Below are 23,711 nucleotides of genomic sequence, written 5' to 3' on the forward strand. Positions count from 1 at the left end.
TCTGCTCTCTCCCTTGATGATGTCATCCGTCAAAGGGCACTCAACTGCAAGTGCATAAGCTTGTGACTATCCTAAACCAGCCCAGTAGTTGAAATTGTGACTGTCCTAAACATGAATGTTTGTTGTTGCAAAACACACAGACCTTGACCTGTCTCGGCAAGTTATGAATGAATTGAGATCTGGTCGTTTTGGAGCACTGCTGCATGGGGATCGATGCCCATTCCTCCTCGATGAATGCGCAGTCGGTAGGCCACCTGGATCCTCATCGTGTGTTGCAAGGGAGGGCAGGTTTTGTAGCCTAAGGTCTCTGTAGGAGCCAGCACCCCTGAGTGGTATTGCCTGTTGTACCAACGGCTTGAAGCTGCTAGCCAGGGTAAGAGGCGAAGAAGGCGTTTACCAGATAGGTGTTTTTCAAGTGCCAAGATGCCATGGTCTGCACAAGATCCTGAGCAACTTTGGAAGTATGTTGCAGAAAGGGGCAGCTTTGGCAAAGGAGGGAGCTTTCGCATCAAAACTTCATTATGCTCCACCGCTTGGTAAGAGTAAAGGCAGGCTTGAAGCAGATGGTTGTCAGCCCCAAGATTGGGATGATTGGAGAGGTCACAATGATGTTTTGGGATGAAGCGGAGAAGTATGTGAGGGTGTACCGGCCTATCATGTGCATGTTACGATTGGTGGACAAGGATGATGCATGTCTTGGTGTGATCTATGAAGGTATTGATCAAATGTTTGAGAATATAAAAGAGGTCCCAGCCGGAGAAAGCAATGGAGACACAATGTATGAAGAAATAAGAGAAATTGCAGAAGTGAGATGGGATATGTTTTATTCTCCTCTCCATGCCACCGCCTTTCTTCTCAATCCAAAATGGTTTGGTAAGAATCCACAACAAGATGCTGAAGTGATGAGAGGTTGGAGACAGACTCTAGGTGAAGTGGGAAAGGAGGCTGCAGAGAGGGCTTTGATGAAGGATCAATTGTCAATGTATCTTGGCCAAGTGGGTGCATTTGGTGAGCCCTCTGCTTCTGCAGATAGAGAGGGTGGGAGAACTATGGTTCGGATACCCCTCAATTGCAAAAGTTGGCAATCAGGCTCCTCTCACAAGTATCAAGCTCCTCTGCAGCAGAGCGAAATTGGTCCACCTATGGGTTCATCCATTCACTGAAACGTAATCGGCTTGCTCATAAAATGGCAAAGAATCTAGTGTATGTGCACAGCAACCTTAGGCTTATCAAAGCCTAGGCTTGACTAACCTGGGATCTAGGAATAGATCTAAGGTTAGAAAGTGGTCTAACCCGAGGTTAGGAATAACCTAGGGTTGAGACCGGAGCTAGCAAAGGTGAGGTCTAGATCATGTGGATAGAGCTCCTGCTAAAGGCAAGGCGTGGCTGAGCTATACTTAGCAAAGGATAGCCACAAAGTAAAGTAAAAGTTACTGAACGCATGCAGGCTAAAGTATAGGCTCACAGCAAAAGATAGTCGGGCCCCGGTCTAAAAGTATAGACCAGGGCTCATTATCAAGGGTCGGAGGAGTGCGCTCCTCTGAACATAGATCTGCTGGCCTGAGAGCAACAACTAGAGAAAGGACATGTGGTATTGGACGCACGTCTCAACTTCGAGGCTGGTTGGCTCTCTGCGATGGTCTAGGTGTCACCACAATGTAAATATCCTAAGTCAAAGTACAGTTGACCATTTATTTGATCTTAATTAAAGAGTTTTATATGTGTTAATTACGGTCAAAGAGTCATTTTAATGGTCAAAGGATTGACTACGGTCAAAGATACTTGACCCCAGTCAAGTAAACCTGATTGCGGTCAGAGAATGTTGACTTCGGTCAACAAGACTTGGCACGCGCCAAGAGGGGTTAATCTCGGTTAACCAAGATGTGCCAACCTCGGTTGGAGAGACTTGGCTATAATTAAGGCGCCTTGACCCTTGGTCAAAGCTCTTTAATTATAATCAAGAGTGTTGACTTCGGTCAACCAGAGAAAATATATATATATATTTATTTATTTATTTATATATATATATTTGTTTAGATGTGCACATGTGTTCAGTGGGGACGCCCACCGTGACTAGGATTAGTCCACAGTGTGTTATTTGCATGCAAAGTGCTAACAATTAATGGGTACCATGGTGGTGCGCTTTAATTAATTGTTGCAGGTACTAGGAAGGATTATTTTTCCTAAGCGAAATGGGAGCCTGACAAGCACCTAGGAAGCGGTTCGTGTGACCGAGAGCTTTGAAGACTCCAGAATGGCCCTAAGTGGCTTGTAATAAGAGTTAGTCTAGATTTTAGACAAGTGGCATGTTGCCAATTTGAATGGGGCTTGAAGCTCTTGTAAGAAAGAGAGTTCTTTTCACGTTTTAGGAGAGACTTACGTGACAGCTCATGCTGAACTTCTGTAACGGAATTTCTGAAAGTAATAAAGACCTTCGGGGGGGTCCAGCCCGACAATTTGTCCTGGGCCCTAGTGTTTGTTCAGAGAGAGGGAGTGAGGGAGAGCCTTTGGAGCATGTAATTCCGTCGTAGAGGCGTGAAGATATTGCTGTTTTTCCACTCTCAGTGCTGTTTCGTAATATACGGCTGTAATATTGGTATCAGAGCGTAGGTTCATAGCCTCTCAAGGCTGTGACGATTCTAGCAAAGGAGCTAGCTGGTAGGCCTGCGGACGATTGACGAAATGTTTTTATTAAAAGCAAGCCAGCCTGATAAGGGTGCACGGGTAAAACGACGGAGAGGTCTTCCAGCTTAAAGCACCGCAAGGGCTCTGAGAGTTGAATGCTCACGGAGCGCTTCCACGACAGACAGTTTGACGCGTAGGCTGTCCAAGGTTTGGCCGTGGAGATTTTCGCAGGTGACGAAGGCGCTGTAGCGTGGGTTGCGAAAAGAGGCGTGAAGGTTTTGCATCGTCGATCGATGCTCAAGGCTATGCTTGATAGGCGCCTGCGCTGAATTGCAGTTTCGCAATCTATTCCGTTGAGCAGCCTTCGTCAAAGTTCAGAGCCACAGCCTTAATTATGCGAGTCGCCAACGCTGTACTCCGACCTCGCCGTCGCCCGTCAAGGAGATCCCGTTTCCTAAAGCTGCAGAAAGATGACGTGGCAGATCTGACACGTGGCGCTGACGTGATGCTGACGTGGCAGCCAGCAGGTACACAGTGCACCAGATGACGTGGCAGTGACACGTGGCACAGGACACGTGGCGCTGACGTGGCGCAGTACAAGTGGCAGACAGCTCAGATGCTGACATGGCACTGACACGTGGCAGCCAGCCTGGCAGACCAGTGGTTAAGTTAACCCTGGTACAGTTAAACCCTGGTTGGTTGACCCGTGGTTAGTGAAACCCTGGTTAAGTCAACTGCAGTCAGTTAACTCTGGTTAAATGAACCAGTGTCCAGTTAGTTCAACTTTGGTCCAGTTAAGCTGGCCTAACCAGACCAGTTTGGTTGGTGTAACCAGTCCAGTTAGTCTAGTTGCAGACTAACCAGACCAGAACCAGACAGTCGGTTAGAGTACCAGTAGTTACTCATCTGGTTACTGTTTTCAACAAAAAAAAAAAAAGACAGTTGCAGAGACAGTTTTGGCTATTAATTTTCACCTGCCTGTCAGGTTTTTACTGTCAGAAAAGTAGCAGAAAACCAGTGAAAAGCAGAGAAAACAGAGATTTGCAGAAAAAGGAGAATGCATGCCTTTGAGCAGTAAAAAAAAAAGAGGGAAAAACAGATGCCTTTTGAAGCCATCTGCAGCAGCCAGAAAAGGGCAACATAGTTGATGATGCTTTGACAACTGTGTGGGTACATGCCTTGAACTGACAGCCCGTACTGGCATAGATTGTGAATGCAAAACACCTCTTGTTGAGGTACCTTTTCTGTTGGAAAAGCAAAGGTAGTGTGCATTAGTTACTTGCACAGTGTGAGAAAAATCTGCAGATCTCAGAATATGGATCAATCACCTATCCAGTGGGATTCTCAAGATAGGGATGTGCATCCAAGACAGAGGAATGTGCCACAAACTCAACAAGAATTTGAACAAATGGTACGCACTCGTATACAAGAGTTGGAAAATCTTAAAAGGGATCCCAGGGCTCAGCATTTGTTTCCAGCAGAAGCTATGCCTGATCCAGTATATGACGTGCCAATGCCAGAGGCACACTCTCGTGTACAGTCTGAGAGAGAGAGATCTCATAGATCTCATAGGAGACGGTCCCATAGTAAAAAGAGATCGAGGCATCGTCACCGATCTCCTAGTCCATCACCGGTCTACCTCAAGTTCGACTTCTGTGTCTTCTTCTTCCTCATCAGATAGACCATCCAGGAAAAGAAGGAAACACGAGAAGTCTGGGAAGAGAAAGCCTTCCAAAGCGACCAAGGAATTTAAAGAGGGAGGAAAATCTGTCAAATTTATGACCTACAATGGACAGTATGGTCATACAGACAAAGCATTGCAGTTTATCAGACAGTTTGATGCTGCATTTGGTACAGAGAAATTTTCAGAATCCTCCAAATTAAGAATGGTCAGCTTACATTTAACAGCAACGGCTAGTGCATGGTGGAGTGCACTGACCACAGATGGATCAGCCCCAAGAAAGTGGAAGGGCTTCAAGAAAGCCTTCTACCAGCAGTTTATGCCTAAACAGTTTAGAGACCATGTTCTTCAAGACTGGGACAGCTTGCACATGGATGCAGGAGATACAGTGGATGGGTACAACCAAAAGTTCTGGGATGCTTATTTGCAGGTTGCACCGTTCAAAAAGATCTCCAAAGGTACCCAGATGAGGAAGTTCAGAGCAGGTCTCACTCCAAGAATTCAGGCAGTAGTGAATGCTTTGGGGGCAAAGAATATTCAAGATCTTATGCATTCAGCCTCAGTAGCGAGTCTTGTGCCGCTACAAGATCCATCTACAGTGCCATCCTTGCATGTAGGACGTGCTGATAAAAAGAAATCTGATTTTATAAAATCAGAAAAGAAAGAGTCCCCTAAGGCTGAAAAGAAAGGGTTTCAGCCTCAGAAGCCGAGGGGTACTCAGTTCTCAAAGACCTATAAGGGCAAATCTATTTTTACCCCTGAACAGATAGCGGAATTCCGTAGAGATGGGAAATGCTTCAGGTGCGGTAAAGAGGGGCATGTGGCTGCCCAGTGCCCAGAAAAGCCTTCCTCATCGAAGGGAAAAGAGGCAGAGAAGCCACGAGGACCGCAAAAGCCAATGGCGGGGGGTATTCCTGATATACTGGGTCATGCTTTGAACCCAGAAGAACGAGAATTGCTGCTATCATGGGGCAAAGTTAGAGACCAGCAAGCGCTAATTTTATTTGATCCAGGGGCTACTGATAATTTCATATCAGAGGACCTAGCCTTGAGGCTGGGAATAAAGATGGAAGAGTTAGGCAGGGCTTTGGATGCCGATCAAATGTTTTGTGGGAAGCCTGTGCCAGTTACTCCCTTGATAGGGAAGCTCCGTCTACATGTTCAGAGTTATGTGGATCAGGAAGACTTCTTCATTTCTCCACTGAAACATTATGATGTAGTTTTGGGGATGCCTTGGTTTCACCGCAAGGCAGTGAAGTTGACTCTTCCTGAAAGAACGCTGGAATTTGTACATAGGGGGAAAAATCAGCGTGTAATTGCCAGGAATAAAGGGGACACTATCCCCATTGTATCTGATGTTTCTTGCGGTAAAGCAATAAAGTCTGCAATTTCTGCGTACATGGTTTTTGTAAAAGAAAAAGAGAATGATATGCATGCTGAAATGAATGATGCAGACAAAGACAAGTTTCAGTTTTTGGTAAACTTTAAAGATTGCTTTTCTGATGTTTTGCCAGGGGAGTTACCCCCAGAGAGACCAGAAGATCATCAGATAGAGTTAATGCCTGGTAGTGAGCCACCAAACAGACCCCCTTATAGAGTCAGTGCGACTCAGAGAGAGGAGATTATGGCTCAAGTACAGGACTTGCTGTCCAAAGGCTTGATTCAGCCCAGCTCGTCTCCTTTTTGTTCCCCTGTACTGTTAGTACAGAAGAAAGATGGTTCATTCCGTATGTGTGTTGATTATCGCGCACTGAACAAAATGACCATCAAGAATAGATTCCCTATTCCGCGTATTGATGATGTCCTCGATCAGTTAAATGGAGCTTCAGTTTTCAGCAGGATAGACTTGAAGAGTGGCTACCACCAAGTGAGGATACAGCCTCAGGATGTGCATAAGACAGCATTCCGCACAACATTCGGGTTGTATGAATACTTAGTGATGCCTTTTGGATTGACAAATGCTCCAGCCACATTCAACAGAATGATGGATCGCATCTTCCGGAAGTACAGGCATTTTACGGGTACTTTCTTTGACGATATCTTAGTTTTTTCCCAGACAGAGGAAGAGCACAGAAAACATCTTGCTATAGTGTTTCAAGAGCTGAGAAATCATCAGCTCTATGCAAACAGCAAGAAAAGTGAGTTCTTCTTGGAAGAAATCCATTATCTGGGGCATATAATATCCAAGAATGGGATACAAATGGATCCAGCGAAGATCCGTGCCATTCAAGAATGGCCAGAGCTGAAAACTGTGCATGAAGTTCGAAGCTTTTTAGGCTTGTGTTCTTACTACAGAAGATTTATCAGACATTTTGCTGATATCGCAGCTCCATTACATGACCTTACTAAGAAAAATGCAGCCTTCACCTGGGGATTATCACAGAAGAAAGCATTCAATACACTCAAGGAAAAGTTGACTACAGAGCCTATTCTGGTAGTTCCGGATCTGTATCAGTCTTTTGATGTGGATTGTGATGCTTGTGGAGAATGTGTTGGCGCTGCATTGCATCAGAATGGTCATGTAGTAGCTTATGAAAGCAGGCGACTTCGGGATGCGGAAAGATATTTAGGAATCTATGAGAAAGAGTTATTGGCTGTAATTCATGCTATCCATACCTGGAAACATTACCTTTTGGGTGCAGATTTTACTGTTAAAACAGATCACCAAAGTCTGAAATACTTTTTGACTCAGACCAAGCTTTCAGAGAAGCATATGAAATGGGCCAACATGCTGTCAATGTATCATTTTCAGATTGTCCATACTCCAAGAATTCGGAACAGAGTGGCAGATGCCTTGTCCCGAAGACCCCAGGTCAATAATGTAACTATTGCTTATCATCAGGACTTGGAAGGCATGAGGGAACAATATGCTCATAATTCTGATTTTGGTGAAATTTTACAGCAAATGCAAGAAGGACAATCTACCAGTCACTATTCCCTGAAAGATGGGTATTTAATGAAAGATGATTGCCTATGCATCACCCAGGAGATGAGGAAAAAGATTTTGGGAGAATGCCATGCACCTCCCTATGCTGGACATAGAGGAATTACAGCAACAACTCTAGCACTAGAGAGGTATTTCTTTTGGCCAGGAATGCGCAAAGATATACATCAGTTTGTTACTGAATGCCTTACGTGTCAGAAAATGAAGTATGATAGACAGAAGGCACCTGGCCTACTTATGCCTCTTCCCGTGCCTCAGGCACCATGGGAAAGTATTACAATGGACTTTATTTTTGATTTGCCAAGATCTAAGTCAGGGAATGATGGGATTTGGACTATCATAGACAGATTCAGCAAGCAAGCTCATTTCCTTCCGGTTCGCAAAACCATAAAGGCAGATCATATGGCTAAGCTGTTTATGGCACAGATCTTTAAACATCATGGTATGCCTAAGTCCATTGTTAGTGATCGAGATCCCAGAATGACCAGTCTATTCTGGAGAGCTTTATTTGATAACATGGGGACGAATCTGAATTTTTCTTCTTCTTTCCATCCCCAGACAGATGGTCAAAGTGAAGTAGCAAATTCTACCATTTTGGATATGCTGAAATGCTACGTGGGTGACCAAAGTTCAGACTGGGAAAAGTACCTACCGTTAGTAGAGTTTGCTTACAATAATACAGTACATAGCTCTACAGGGAAAGCCCCTTTTGAAGTCATATATGGGAAGGTGATTTTGCCACCTATATTGAGGACTAAGGATGAAATATTTGCAGCTGATCAGTTTGTGAGAGACCTCCAGACAGCTTATAGCCAAGTCCGGACAGCAATTGAAAGGTCTCAAGAGAAACATAAAAGGGCTGCAGATAAACATAGGAGACAGTTGGATCTCAAGGAAGGGGACTGGGTACTTTTAAAGTTTGAAAAAGCTAGGCTCCGCAAGTTTAAAGGCAAACAGAAAGTGTATGCAAAGTTATCTCCCAGATACTATGGCCCTTTCAGGGTTACAAAAACAATAAATGAGGTTGCATACAGATTAGCATTGCCAGAGCATTGGAGGATTCACAATGCATTCCATGCGAGTCTTCTAAAGAAATTTCAAGGACCAGAGCCTACAGAACCAGTATCAGAGGATCCACCAGAAGTGGATGAGCTGGAGGAAGTCCTTCAGCCAGAGCAAATTGTGTACCATACTGTACGTAAAGACCCTCAGGGTAAGGAATTTTACAGGTATCTTGTAAAATTCAAGAATTATACGGCACTAGATGCCAAGTGGATGGACGAAGACATGTTATCCGATCATCCACACCTTTTGGATGTTTACAAGGAAGCTTTTCAGTTGAGGTCAACTGAATAGAAGCCGAGGGGATGTCACCACAATGTAAATATCCTAAGTCAAAGTACAGTTGACCATTTATTTGATCTTAATTAAAGAGTTTTATATGTGTTAATTACGGTCAAAGAGTCATTTTAATGGTCAAAGGATTGACTACGGTCAAAGATACTTGACCCCAGTCAAGTAAACCTGATTGCGGTCAGAGAATGTTGACTTCGGTCAACAAGACTTGGCACGCGCCAAGAGGGGTTAATCTCGGTTAACCAAGATGTGCCAACCTCGGTTGGAGAGACTTGGCTATAATTAAGGCGCCTTGACCCTTGGTCAAAGCTCTTTAATTATAATCAAGAGTGTTGACTTCGGTCAACCAGAGAAAAAAAAAAAATATATATATATATATATATATATATATTTATATATATATATTTGTTTAGATGTGCACATGTGTTCAGTGGGGACGCCCACCGTGACTAGGATTAGTCCACAGTGTGTTATTTGCATGCAAAGCGCTAACAATTAATGGGTACCATGGTGGTGCGCTTTAATTAATTGTTGCAGGTACTAGGAAGGATTATTTTTCCTAAGCGAAATGGGAGCCTGACAAGCACCTAGGAAGCGGTTCGTGTGACCGAGAGCTTTGAAGACTCCAGAATGGCCCTAAGTGGCTTGTAATAAGAGTTAGTCTAGATTTTAGACAAGTGGCATGTTGCCAATTTGAATGGGGCTTGAAGCTCTTGTAAGAAAGAGAGTTCTTTTCACGTTTTAGGAGAGACTTACGTGACAGCTCATGCTGAACTTCTGTAACGGAATTTCTGAAAGTAATAAAGACCTTCGGGGGGGTCCAGCCCGACAATTTGTCCTGGGCCCTAGTGTTTGTTCAGAGAGAGGGAGTGAGGGAGAGCCTTTGGAGCATGTAATTCCGTCGTAGAGGCGTGAAGATATTGCTGTTTTTCCACTCTCAGTGCTGTTTCGTAATAAACGGCTGTAATACTAGGCCTCTGGTCTAGGCCTGTACCTCAGGGGTGGCTTGCCGTACTGAGCCTATGACTAGGAGGTGAGCTGCTAGATCCAACCCTTATGGATTGTATGCGGGTGGTTTGATAGGATTTTGGCTTGAAGTTGTACCTTACCAGGATCTGGGGCTTACCAGACCTGGTTAGGGGTTGCTTCAATCCCAAGCCACCTTTGCCTTAGCCGGGCAGCCATCCCCTCCTCAACAGATGAAGTTCCTGATGAGTCGCTTCACCTGGCCAATGCAAGATCTACAAAAGGTCCAACAAGAGGTTATGTACCACATAGTAGCAGCAAAAACCTTGTTGGCAACCACTACTCCATCTGCCAAGGATAGCTTGGCCGAGGTTCAATGCAAGACTTTTCTCCAAATGCTCAGAATTAGTGGTGTGAACTGCTGCTCCAATGTGATGTCCAACCCTACATGACATCCCAAGTATCATATTGCAGGTATCCAAGTAAAATCTCCGTGCGGTCTCCAATCTGTGGTGTATCACTGACCCAAATCCCTAGATCTTGTGCCAGTTTAATAAGAGCTCCCAAAGCAAGGCAAAACGCTCCATGGCTCAAACAAATTCCCTAAAGTTGCCTACCCCTCCATCAAGATACATTGCCATATCATATGCAAAATCTACATCCAAAGCTCCTCCAAAGCGGGAATGGGCATCCTAATGCCACGAATACCCGTGCCTCTTTTTCTTAGAAAACTACTCGTAGCCTCTGTAATAAATAGAAAAAGTAGAGAGGCCAAGGGACATCCTTGTCTCACTGATCTTGCTAAATAAAAATTTGTCCCCTTGGGCTCCTCTGACTAAGATTTGGCCATGTATCGAGGAGTAGAGTGGTGATACCCCTACTATCCACTATTTTGGACAGCCATACTGTCCATAGTTCCCTCAAGAAACTCCCAATCCACCCTATCTTAAGCCTTCTCAAAACCAAGAAGCAAGACCAATAAATCCCTCTAGCAGAACCGCGCCAACGTTGTGACCTCTCCAAAAGTAATGATGTTATCTAAAATGCTCGAATCTCACATAAGCTTGTCGAGGTGGGCTGGTGTGTGCGTGTGGGGGGATTTACAAATGTAAAATTATTTTTAAAAAAGGATGTGCACCCATGTGTGCACAAGCAGAATATACACACACACACAAACACACACAGAGAGAGAGAGAGAGAGAGAGAGAGAGAGAGAGAGAGAGAGCTTCGTGTATGGATGAGAGGAGACAGAGAGAGAGAGATAAAGAGACTCCTCCAATCTCTATAGAGCTACCAAGTTCGCACGAGAGACCCTCTATTTGTCCATAAGTGCCCCACTACTAGTCGCAGCCTCATGGCAAAGAAGTAAACTGATCTCCTATAAGCAGTGGTCTAGGTCCTGAGCTCTGGATCCCCTCTAAAGGGTCTCAATCTCTAGATCTCAACGATCAACTCACTGAGAGAGACAAGAAGTCGGGAATCTGATAGCTGAAGGCTCCCCTCTACTGCTCCAAAAAGACTGATCTATGTGGGAGAATGATCGGAAAAGGTAGTACTTGGGACAATGCTAGTCATCGCTCCTTTGCTGCATGTCCACTCATCCACATAGAACTGGTCTAGCTTCAAGAATGAGGGGCATAAAAGTCCTACTGTGACCTCAGCAATCATCACTGTAACCCAAAGTGCTATACAGCACAAGGATGCCCCAATCCTGTATGGCATGGGTCCAAGGCTCCGCAACATAGATGCAAACTCCTCCATGTTGTGCTCTGTCTCATACTGCAGGAGCCTAGAAGGTCCTACTCTGTCCTCGAAGAATCCTCCCGCACCTAGCTGTACGAGACTCTCATATATGGTGCTCTGCTATTAGGGTAGGGGAGTCTGCTTATTGTCATTGTAATTGCATGCACATGTGAGTGTTCCCTCACACTTGCCCATCTAGCATTGACTAGTAAAATAAATAGTTTGGGATCAGCATATAGGAGTTTAGCGTTACGAAGAATTCTTATGGGGTGCTAGAGGTGAACAAGGTGCCCCATATATGATGGCCCTTCAAGAATTGGCCATGGATTGTATTTGAAAGCATTGTCATGACATGGAATGCTTGACCTTGATTCCCTATTCTATCTTTTGCCCATTCATGTCTCTTTGCCAATATGATCTGCAGCTAAGGTGTCTTCCAGCGTGGCACATTTAACTATTGATAGCTCTTTTAAAAATTACATTCCATTTTCATGACAATAGAAAATAGTAAAAGTCACACCGGTCTCTGTTTCTTACCTCAGTACTGCCAAAAGTAATTGACAGCTCTAAGTAGCAGTCTATGAAACGAGCTTTATCATGCTTCAAATTCAGGAAGATATCGGCCATTGCTTCTTTTGCTTCTACATAGAATTTACTTTCAACAGGAATTTGATGTAATAACGCCAAAGCTCCATCAAGATCCCCATGAGATAATGCATCCTTGCTTAGTAAAAGTGACACCTGCATATGCATACAGTTATAGTCAGTTGCTATTGACAAGTATCCTATCTTCCCTCCTTTGAAATGGGCTCCAATTGTGCTTAAAATCAATCTTAAATTCAAGCTATATGTTTGTTATATTAGTAGACATTATGTTTGTCATATCATGTGTTTGTTATGTCAGTAATTAGTTCCTGTGGTCAACTAGATGCCTACATGATAGGTGACTTTATCAACCAAGCATGAGCTTGGCAACCTAACAAGCTAGAATAGTTTGTCACGTAGCTTCTTTAGGCAACCGATTCATCATTTAGCTAGGCTGATGTGCATGCTTATCTTTGTGATGACAACATCAGCTCATCAAAAGTGACTTCTGTTGGAAAGGTCACCTCCCCATTTGTAAGCCCCCATATGAGGAGAGCATGGGGGGGGTGAACCTAGGGTTTGAGGGAGTGCCAAACGGGCAGCATCCTGGCTGCCATGTGGGTGCTAGTCAGACAACAAAGAGTGAATTAACTGGAGACATCAGCATGGCTGCGTCAGAAGACACCTTTGTGAAAGGGAGATGGCGGGGACAGGATGTCTTGGATCTGCCCTGGCAGAAAGGATCTGATGAGGAGCATGATTGCGTGGTGATCCAAAAGAAGAGGCGCTTGCATGATGGGGTCCTTGGCAAGGTATATGAGCAGGTCTATGGCCTGCAAGCAGGGCTGGCAGGTGGCAGGGTAAGCAGTCCTAAGGGGCTGGGCCCTGCATGGAACAAAGGACCAGCAAATGGCCCTAAATAGGGCTGGATAGGCAGCCAACCAGCCAACCAACTGGTCAGTTGGTTAGGGCTGCTACAGACCAGCCAGTCGGCCCATTGAGGGCGGGCTGGCTGGTCGGTTGGTTCAAGGGGGCCTTGAGCCCTTAAAAAGGAGAGGCCCTGGGCCTCATTTCACATCCAACATTCAGCCAGAGCAGGAGCAGACAGGAGCAGCCACTATTGGTATGTGCCTTGCTTGTCCTGTGACCATATCTATTTCGAGGGATGTGGATCCCAGGGGCAACCGAACTTCATCAGTTGACCAATCCTGAATAGCCTTGGTGGACTGCAACCATGGCCTACCAAGAAGTAGAGGGTAAGTTTGTTCATTTTCGGTCATATCAAGGACAACAAAATTGAAGAGAAAAGTTAATCCACCAATCTTCATGTGAACACCTTTGACTACGCCCATTGGTTTTACTCTGCGTTGATCAGCCATGCGTACTTGAAAGTGAACATCACTTGTCAACTTCAACCCCAGTTTTTGGAGTGTACCTTTCGGCATAATGTTCACGACCGCCCCACCATCAAGGAAGATGTCCTTCAGCTCTACTCCATGAATCTCCATGGTGAGCTTGGGACTCTGTTCACGAGTGACCGCCCCACCATCAAGGAAGACGTCCTTCAGCTCTACTCCATGAATCTCCACGATGAGCTTGGGACTCTATTCACAAGTGATGACAGCGTAGGCGGAGAAGTGGTCTGGTGTAGACCCATGCTGAGCCGGTAATGTCTCTGGTGTAGGCTCACTCGGAGTAGATCCCTTATGTCAACCTCCTGGGAGGCAGTTGAGAAATGTAATGGTCTCCCTCTTGATTTGGGGGGACAACACACAAAGTTGCCGTAGAGTGATGTTGGGTTTGAAACTCATAAGATCTTCAAACAAGGAGTAGTGCTAGACACTAGTATTAGCCTTGTGCAACCTCATCCTCCTAGCCTCTGACCGAGGGTCGAAGCTTATGCGACGATGCGGATGTACGTCTGAACTGTGAGTCATTGTCTCCTGTGGTGTCTCTTCCATCACCCCTTTCCCCTTTGCCTAGGCAGGACTAGGTCTTACCCCCATCGCTCTTTTGTTGAGTGCGGTTAGGGAAAAAGTGGAAGGACCTACTTGTGCCTCATTCTCCCTGTGTTGTCGGAGGGTCGTCACTTCTGTTGCAAACCTCACAGTTCTGGACTTGCGGGACGGAAACTGAGGTGTGCTTCCTTCATCTTCATAACTTGTTTGAAAATCTCTCGCGACACTCTTTAGTATTTACCACCTCCTAATACCTCAAAGGCATAGAGTGATCATCCACCAAGGATGAGGCACTTCCGGAGTTAGTGGTTGACCTTAATGGATGTGTGCCCTTCGAGTTTATTTCTGAATCACTATCAACAGCAAGCAAGGGTGGTCGTACTATGTATCTTGGAGGGGGAGAATGACCTTGGTGGGGGAACACTTGTCGAACTAATTGGTCCTGAGGTCTCCGATGCTGACCCTGAGTCGTCCTTACATTTGTCACCTTTTCTTTGTGACTGTGTCACAGCGCCCAATACTGCACCAATCAAATGGGGTTCGTTGCCCTCCCCCACCACTACTACATCAACCATATTCACTTGGGATGGGGGTTCCGCTCTTCCATTGGGACAATCTCTAGTGTAGTGGTCATTTGTGTTGCATTGTGTACAAGAGGGTCCCCCGAACGGTTGTGTACAATCATCTTAGTAGTGGCCATACTTGCCAAATCTATAACACATGATGGGTCTTCTAAAGTTTGTACCTCTGCCTACACCTCCACGTCCACCTCAAAAACCACCCCTTTGACCACGTTGATAAGGGGGTACATAGCCACCTCCTAACATAGGTGGTTGGTACGGTGCATAGTAAGGCTGAGGATAGAAATAAGGGGCACCAATTGAATTGGGCGCAGGAGCTTGGAGCAAAGGGGGAGTCGGAAGCAATGGAGGCGGCATGATAGGAGGAGGAGGTGGCTCAGATGCTCATGCAACAGGGGGAGCAAGAGGTATTGGTGTTGGGCTAGAAGTTATGGATACTGTTCTGTTGACTGCAGCAACTAGAGGTTCCCCCAAAGTATACTCTGGGAGAAGCTTCCTTAATCCTTTGAGGTACCTGCACTCAGAGGCATCACGTCCATGGATCTCACAAAATGTACAAAATGAGGTAGAAGTAAGTACCTTATGCTTAGAGGGACACTCCCAGTGACCATGGTTAGAACCCTTGCAATCTGTGCACCAAAGACCACTTCGAATCTGGACCTCAAAGGACGACTGGCCATCCACCTTTATTCTATCCTTCAAGCCTTCTTTGATTTATTCTAACTCCTCCTTGAGTTGCTGCCATGTGGATGAACCCTCCTCTCTTGGGAGTTGGGTGGTCGTAGATGTTAATGAGGCAAAACTTAGCTGTGACCGTTCCATCTTGACAGCTTCTTTTAGGAAGTCTTGAAGTGAGGCATGTTCAGGGAGTTCATCAACCAACCTTATATAAATGGTAGGGGGTAATGCTTTCAAAAGCCACCCCTTCATGACAGCATCATTAGGTGGCACAGACATCTTCGCCGCCAATACCCTCATCCTTATGTACATCTCAGAGATGCTTTCCCCAGGCTTCATGGTGTCAGTGGACAACTCCTGGACAATCATATGTTCAAACTTCTCCAATTTGAAAGTCCGTACAAACTCCTCCCTTAGAGCTGTCGAAGTTTGAAAATGGTCAACTGGAAATTGGCTATACCATACATCGGATGCATCCTCCAATGACGAAGGAAAGATGTGTAGAAAGGCATGCTCATTCTCCACACCCTTGGCTTTGCATGCTGTGAGAAACTTCCTCACATGAGCTTCCGTATCCTCATGTAGGTGACCTTTGAACTTCTGAGTCTTCACATGGACTTTGTTGAGTAACTCAAGAAGTCTTTTCTTTGGGGGGGGGAAAAAAAAACCTCAAGAAGTTTTGCTTTTTCTCCAGAACTCAGAACACCGCACTCACCCTGGAAGCTGAGGCGGAAGGAAGGGCAGAAGAACCTCCCGATGGAGCAGTACTCAATGTGGGTACTAAGGAGACATGGTGGAGTGGATGATGAGACAACACCCCATGCAAGAGACCACATTGGTGCAGTTACTACTGATGTAGCCATAGTGGAGATAGACTGTACTGCATATGCTGCGGGCACTACTGTTGTGGAAGTAGATGGTACAGACATGGGGAACATGGGGGTCAATAGGAATGTGGAGGCAGTTGGGAAGAAGAAAGGGGTCGAAGCCATGTAGGATGGATAAGAAGGAGGGAGGGGTAGAGATAATGGCAATGGTAGGGACATGACCGGAGCAAAAGGTGAACCCACGGGTGTCCCAGACATATAAACCAAACTCGAAGGACCAAGGTTATGCATGGCAGACGAAATGGCATCTTGACCACTGGATGTCAAGTCCAGCGCTAAAGTGGGTACTACTCCCGTTGAAGTGGTTGCTGATAAAGACATTGTTGCAATTGGAGCTACGGGGCGATGCGCGTGTGAGGAGCCCTCGTCCTTAGTACTTTTCTCTTTCACCCGTTCCCCGCTTTGTACTTCCTCTTCTCTGGAGTCGGGATCTGAACCACCACCGATCTTGTTGGTCCAAATCAATGAGAGTCTCAATGAAGTTACTTGCTCTGGCTACAGCTCCAATAGGTTCACTTTGTGCTCTTCCTAAGGACTTTGCAAAATTTCGTCTCACGTAATGCTTTTTGTATCGAGTTTGGTCGGTGGGAAGTCTCCTCTCCACTCTCCTTAAGTACCTCCTAGTTCTCTCACTCGCTCCTTCAAGGGTATCAGAACTACTCGGCATAAGAACTCTCTCCTCTAGGACCCTAGAACTCCACTTCCCTCTTGCTACTCAACACCAGCAGTGTCCCATTGTGATCGCCACAAACTGGCAGAGGGGAGGGGTTCCTATCCTTCCGGAGGTGTTACCGGAGGCCAAAGGCTGCTGGCGTGAGAAGCATGAGTGTTGCAATGCTCTAATGCAATGGATCACGTGGAGTGCACCGTGCAATGGTGTGCGGGTGTTCGTAGGTTGTACTGCATTGAACAATCACATGAGAACTCCACCACATAAGCATACGAAGAAACATCGTCATACACTAGTGGACAATTCCCATATCGGAAAGAGACAAGAAGAATGAGAAAGTGACCAAGATGGCCAAAGTACATATCACTAGATCAGCATCTATAGGTCACAAGTCGCAAGTCACAAGAACACACAGGTCTATCCCCATAGTAGATAAAGGGGTATACATAGGTCTCTCCACACTCTCTCCTTGACGAGCTCGTAGCTCCAGCCTCTATCTCTCCTCTCTTCCGCTCCAATGCCGAACGCCGAATGCTCAATGATGCATCTCCCCCCCCTTTCCACCTTCTCCTTCATTCTCATCCCCCTGCCTTGGAGGGTCCCCTCCTCGCTAAGAATCTCTCCCCTTTCTCTTGATTGGTCATCCTCCTATCTCCTTAGCTATTGAAGATAGCCGTTGCGCCGCTGGCTCTCTTGATGGCTCGGCGACTTCCTGACTCTGCCTCTTCTAGTTAGGGTGGTGTAAATACTCCATGTGCAGGTGAGTTGGATCACCGCACCACTCAACCACTGAACCATTGTATAACTGTAAATACTCCATGTGCTAAGCTCACTCTCCATGTGCGCAGCTCTTGATGAGATCGCCTTGGGCATGGTACTCCTAGTTGACCTGTGGTTGACATGTGTCGACGCATGGTCGCCTCGGATAGTACTCCTGGATGAACCCGTGTGGTCAACCCCTTGTGTCGTGTGGCTGACCTGTGTTGACACATGGTCAACATGTGGTCAACGCCTGAAGATAGCAACTGTGTGGGGTGTCTGTATTGTAACACCCTATCTCCCCTTCTCTCCCCAAGCACCCTGCTCGCTCTCCCCACCCCGCTGCACCCCCCCTCCTAGTCCCTGCTCTCCTTGTCCCCTGCTCGCTCTACCGCCAGGTTGCACCCCCTCTTGCTCCCTCCTTGCCCCTGCACTGGCCCCTCTCAGCTCCGTTCTGCCCCCTCCCTACTGCTCGTATGCTCTCTCCGCACTCTCAGAAGCCTTGTTGCTTCTACCCCTCTCTTCTGCTGCTTGTCCCCTCCCCCCCCCCCAAGCTAATCCTGCCCCTACCCTGCGCTCCCGCTCCCACCTTCTAGCTCCTCCCATCAGCCTCCATCAATCGTGCCAGCCTTTTTGTTGGCTCTCCACCCCCCGCAGCCTCTACACCAGCACTCGAGCCCTCTCACAGCTCCATCAAACCTCGTAACATGCTCCACCAGCTCTGCTTACAGCTTACCCTCTGCAGCTCCTTGGTGGTTTTTCTCTATCCTTCTCTTTGGCCACATGGAATGGTCCCACAAAATCTCAACTGAGACATCAGACCATCAGATAGGAGTATCATTCTAATTTGGAGTAATAACCAAACCTCCCCCATGGCTAAAGATATGGAGAAAGACAAGGGAAAAGGAGAAAAAAAGACACACCCATTTAAAAGAAGGATAAGGAGAAAGAAAAGGGTGTGGACAGTACCAAACACCAGTTCAACACAAGACATGACTCACAGAGCAGCAGGAATCAGGTGGATAGTACTGCCAAATAGCAAAATGGCACTACCTCAGCGCCCCCTCCTGGAAACTCCGCTAGCCCTAGGACTCCTCCAATGATCCCCCCGGCTCACCTTAGTCTCCGCCTCTGTCCCCGTACCTCTAACCAGTGTATTTTGCCACCCCCCCCCCTAGGTCCCACCCACTTCGATACCCATGCCATAACAGACTCCCTTGACTGGATTTTCTCCAGCTCATCCATTCCCTCCACCATACTACTATACACATGCCCCCCCATAGCAGCCCTTGGCCTCCCCGAATCTCAGCAGCTCTCGTGGAGATGCACCACATGCAAGCTCGAGAGGTCACTGTAAGAAATCCTAGATTAACTATATTTAGAACTGTGCTAAGGAACAGAAAAGAGACTGAGATAGCAGAGAACAAGGAATAACTGTATTGCTTGAATGTCTGTAGGGTGGATGTGATTGTCATCCATACAATTGGGCCTCTCTTATATAGAGAGTGAAGAGTCACACATGAAAAGGTGTGTACTCCAAAGGGTATGTGCATGAAGAGGTGTGTACCCCTTGTGAAGGGTGTGACCCTTGATGAGAGGGTACATTACAATAGGAATGTCTCTTCATTAGAATGTCTCTTGTGAAGGGTTATGCCTCATTAGGAAGTGTCCCGTTGAAAGGGCAAGTGTCCCGTCGAAAGGTCATATCCTTCCACAAGTGTCCATTCATTAAACCATCCATAAGTCTAGAAAGAGAAAGGAATACATCACAGATCGTGACATCCCCTCCCACTCAAAAGAAGACCCTGGTGGAGATAATGAACTGATGTAGAAAATATCATGGTAGATTCTGAAAATACTGCTGTAAAAGATCAGGGTACTGCTGTAAGTCTTCATCAGACTGCCAAGTAGCGTCGGAGTCGTCCAGATCTCGCCAAAGAACAAGGAATTCCGTGATAAGTCGATGTCGAGTCTCTCGCTGTCGATGGTCGAGAATACGCTCAGGAATAAGGAGAACATAATCGTCTTCGATTTCGGGGACATAATCACCTGCAGGAGGAACTGCTTCATCGCCTGGAATGTACGTCTTTAGCCAAGAAATATGAAATGTTGGATGGATTTTACCCCATGATGGTGGTAATTCCAATTTATAACTTAAAGGTGAATTTTTCTTGACGATTCGGAAAGGTCCATAGTATCTTGGTCGCAACTTAGGAAACACAGACTTAACCGTCTTATAGCGATGTGGGGCTACAAATAATAGCACCATGTTACCAGTATTAAATTCCAGGTGACGTCTATGTTTGTTGGCAGACCGTTGATACCGCTCTTGCGCTTTTCGCATATGATCCCTGACTTGCAGTAGAATGTCTTGCATTTCTTGAACCAATTGATCAGCTAGGGCCACTCGATGTTGAAGTACAAAATTTGTTGGTACAATCGGAGTGTGTCCATAAGCTGCTTGGAATGGAGTCATGCTGATGGCACTATGGAAAGAGTTATTATAAGCAAACTCGAGGAGTGGTAGATACTCTTCCCAGGCGGCGAGGCGTGACTGAACATAATGTCGAAGCATTTCTTCCAGAACTTGGTTGACTCTTTCAGTCTGTCCATCTGATTCTGGGTGGTAGGCTGAACTGAACAGTAGAGTTGTACCCAAAGATTCGAATAGTGAAATCCAGAAGTGACTGGTAAACTTAGGATCTCTGTCGGATATGATATTCTTGGGTAATCCATGGTGTCGGAAGATGTGTTGTATAAAGAGTTTGGCTATGTCCGGGGCCTGTGCACTGCTTTTGCAAGCAACAAAGTGTGCCATTTTGGACAAGTGATCAACAATTACCATAATCTGAGTGTTACCTCGGGAAGATCGTGGTAGTGTTGTAATGAAATCCATGGAAATACTTTCCCACCTTTCAGTTGGAACTGGAAGAGGCTAAAGAAGTCCTGTTGGAAGTCGTCGACTTGCTTTCATTTGTTGACATGATAAGCAAGATGTAACCATGTTGATGACATCTCTTTTCATCTGAGGCCAGTAGTATGTTGCACTGAGTAACCGATAAGTCTTATTGATGCCTGGATGGGCAGCATAAGGAACTACATGATGTTCTTTTAACAAAAGACGTCGAACATCCTTGTCATGTGGTACACAGACGCGATCTTGATAATACAGAAGGTCGTCCGTATAAGAATAGGATGAGAAAATCTTTTGTTCGGAAGTCGAAGGTTGATCTTTGGAAAGAACCTGTATTGCGGTGCCGAAGTCTTTATCATTGAAATACTTTCCTTTGAATGAGTTCGGAACATCCACAGATAATGTAGAGATTACCATGGCTGATGCTAGAGGTAACCTGCTGAGAGCATCTGCAACTACATTGCGTAGTCCTGGTATGTACTCAATGGTCATGTGAAAGTTGGCCAAAAACTCAACCCAGCGTGCTTGTCGAGCGTTCATGACTGGCTGAGTAAAGATATACTTTAAAGAGTGATGGTCTGTTTTGACCACAGAGTTGGCACCCATGAGATAATGTTTCCAAGAGCGATAAGCATGTACAACAGCAAGAAACTCCTTATCATAGACCGGATATCGGGTTTGGATATCAGAATGTTTATGGCTGTCAAAAGCAATAACTCTGCCTGCTTGCATCAAGACTGCTCCTGTAGCGATGTCGGAAGCGTCAGTCATGACCTCAAACGGAAGGTTTGGGTCAGCAATAGCCATAACTGGTGTAGTAGTGAGTGCTTGCTTGAGTTGTTGGAAACTATACTCTGTTTCGGGAAGCCACTAAAAAATTGCTGTGCTTTTTAATAATTCGGACAGAGGAGCTGCGATTTCGGAAAACTGATAGACCTTTGTATGGTAGAAGTTTGCCAATCCGAGAAAAGAGCGGACATCATGAACATTCTTAGGAGTAGGCCAGTTTCGGATTACCTCGACCTTCTTGGGATCCACAGAGATACCTTGAGCAGAAATAACATGTCCCAAATATTCAAGTTGGGTCTTGAAGAACTCACTCTTCTCAATGTTGATGTAGAGAGAATTTGCGCGGAGAACTTCAAAAACTTGGTGAAGATGTTGTTTGTGCTCATGTAGGGATCTGCTGAAAACGAGGATGTCATCGAGGTAAACGATGACGAACTTATCGAGGAAAGGCCTGAAGATGTCGTTCATTAATGTCATGAATGTGGCCGGGGCATTGTTTAACCCAAAAGGCATGACCAAACATTCATAGTGTCCATACTTTGTTCGAAAAGCTGTCTTGTACTCATCGCCTTCTCGTATACGAATTTGATGATAACCTGAACGAAGATCAATCTTCGAGAAGTGTGTTGCATGTAGAAGTTGATCGAAGAGGTCATCAATGCGAGGCAATGGATACTTGTTTTTTATAGTGAGCTTGTTGAGGGCTCGGTAGTCGATGCACAGGCGCATAGACTTGTTCTTTTTTTCCACAAGTAGTACAGGAGATCCGAAAGGGCTGTGACTAGGCCGAATGTGACCTTTGTCGAGTAGCTCGGTGACCTGTCTTTGGATTTCTTCATTTTGAGTGTGAGAAACCCGATAAGGAGGTTTCGACGGTGGACTACTGCCGGGAATAAGTTCGATTGGGTGATCCACTGGTCGTCGAGGTGGTAACTGCTTTGGCAATTCCTGTGGAAAAAGATCCAGGTAGGGCTGGAAAAAAGGTTGGTTGAGGTATTCAGGAGGATCCTTTGTTGGTGTCTCCTCTACTGCCGTAACCAACAGAAGTGAAGTCTTTGCTTGGCGTTTACGAACCCACTTCTTTACTTGTAGGGCAGAGGCAACTGGGGTTGAAGGAGAGTCCCTAGAACCAGTTAGCTCAATAAGTTTTCCCTGGTGGACAAACTGGATAGTATGGCTGCGAAAGCTGATTGATGGATCATAGTCGTAGAGCCATTGTTGTCCAAGTATGACGTCGTACCGAGAAAGAGGCATGATGTCGAAGTTCAACTTGTCCGTATAATGTTGGATGCGAAAAGACAAGTTTTTAATCCTGGTGTTGCACAAGAAAGTTGTTCCATTTGCGAGTTCAATCTGATAGTCCATGACCGAAGTTTTTCGACCACAGAACTGGCTAGGAAATTATGAGAACAGCCACTGTCGATGAGGATGGTGACCGTTGTTCCACGAATCGATCCTTGAACACAAAGTACTTGAGTGGCCAGGGAAGGTTCGAGGTTGCTGGCAAGGCTCAGGTGGATGGTATTCGCCATTCGAACAGCTTTGCCTTTCTTGTCTTGTGCTGAGGTAGCATCTTCTTTTGGGGAAGTGCTAGGTTCCATATTAGAATTTTGCTTTGGTCGCTTGGGACAATCGAACCATCTATGGTCGCCTGTACAGATGGTACAAAGTCCTTTTGAGCTGGAGTTGTTCTTCTTGTCAGTGGCCGCACCTTTATGTTGGGGCTGTCGGTAATGACTTTGTGAAGAAGAAGAAACACGATCCTTGGGGGAGTGCTTCTGTTGGAATCCAGCAAATGATTTCTGAGGCTTCTGGGGATCTTGAGACTATCGCTAACCTTGATTGCCGAAGTTTTTGCGAAACCTGGTGTTATCTTGAGGGCGAGCACCTTTGGCCATAGGAGAGTTCGGTGTGCGATTAGCACTCTGCTTCCCTGTGTTTAGGAAATCTGTAATGCGCTCTGCGTAAGCAATAGCGCCATCTGTGGTGGTGATATTTGCTTTAAGAACATCAATGCGTAACGAGGGATATAGGCCTGAGATGAAAGCATGAAGGCGATCATCCTCAGTTAAACCATCAATCTCCAGCACCAATGTGGTGAATTAAGAGATATAGGAAGACAGGGAACCCGTTTGCTCCAACTGTCGAAGTTTTGATCGTGCTTGGAAGTCCGCATTGGCAGGTACAAACTGCTTACGGAGCACGTGTTCAAAACGTTCCCAAGTTAACACACTTTTTCCGTCCTTTAAGCGTCTTTGCCACCATAGAAATGTTGTATCCTTCAGGAGGGAGGCTGCCAAGGCGATCTTTTTGCCTTCCGTGAGGTCAACAGTGTCAAAATACATGCATTTTAGCGAGCCATTGGTCAACTGTTCGGCGATTACGTTGACTATTGTAGGCTTCCGGAAGTTTGACGTCAAGTCGTTTAGTTTTGGAAGCTTGAAGTAATCGGTAGAGAGTACGCAGTTCAGTGTTTTCTACCTCTGGTGGGAAAGAGTCCACATCGTCGTCGGGTTGCGTCACGTCGTCCTCTGTATGTGCTGGACTGCGAGAATCTTGGAGTTGTTGAACTTTT

At 45.9% G+C, this 23,711-nt stretch overlaps 1 protein-coding gene and 1 pseudogene across 3 annotated transcripts in view; one reads left to right on the top strand and one right to left on the bottom strand.

Annotated features, from left to right (window-relative positions):
- Nucleotides 1-23,711, bottom strand: part of LOC147879854 (uncharacterized) — a 214,690-nt gene that overhangs the window by 185,817 nt on the left and 5,162 nt on the right. For all 3 annotated transcript variants that reach the window (XM_087372036.1, XM_087372037.1, XM_087372035.1), the window contains exon 3: nt 11,853-12,056. In XM_087372036.1, coding sequence (XP_087228162.1) covers nt 11,853-12,056 — 204 coding nt within the window. The remainder of the gene's footprint in view (nt 1-11,852; nt 12,057-23,711) is intronic.
- On the top strand, nt 657-1,240 carry LOC147879855 (uncharacterized; annotated as a pseudogene).

This window comes from Dipteris shenzhenensis, chromosome 33 (assembly GCF_047967505.1).
Source record: "Dipteris shenzhenensis isolate YYH24624 ecotype China chromosome 33, Dip_SZ_1.0, whole genome shotgun sequence".
NCBI classification, from domain to species: Eukaryota; Viridiplantae; Streptophyta; class Polypodiopsida; order Gleicheniales; family Dipteridaceae; genus Dipteris; species Dipteris shenzhenensis.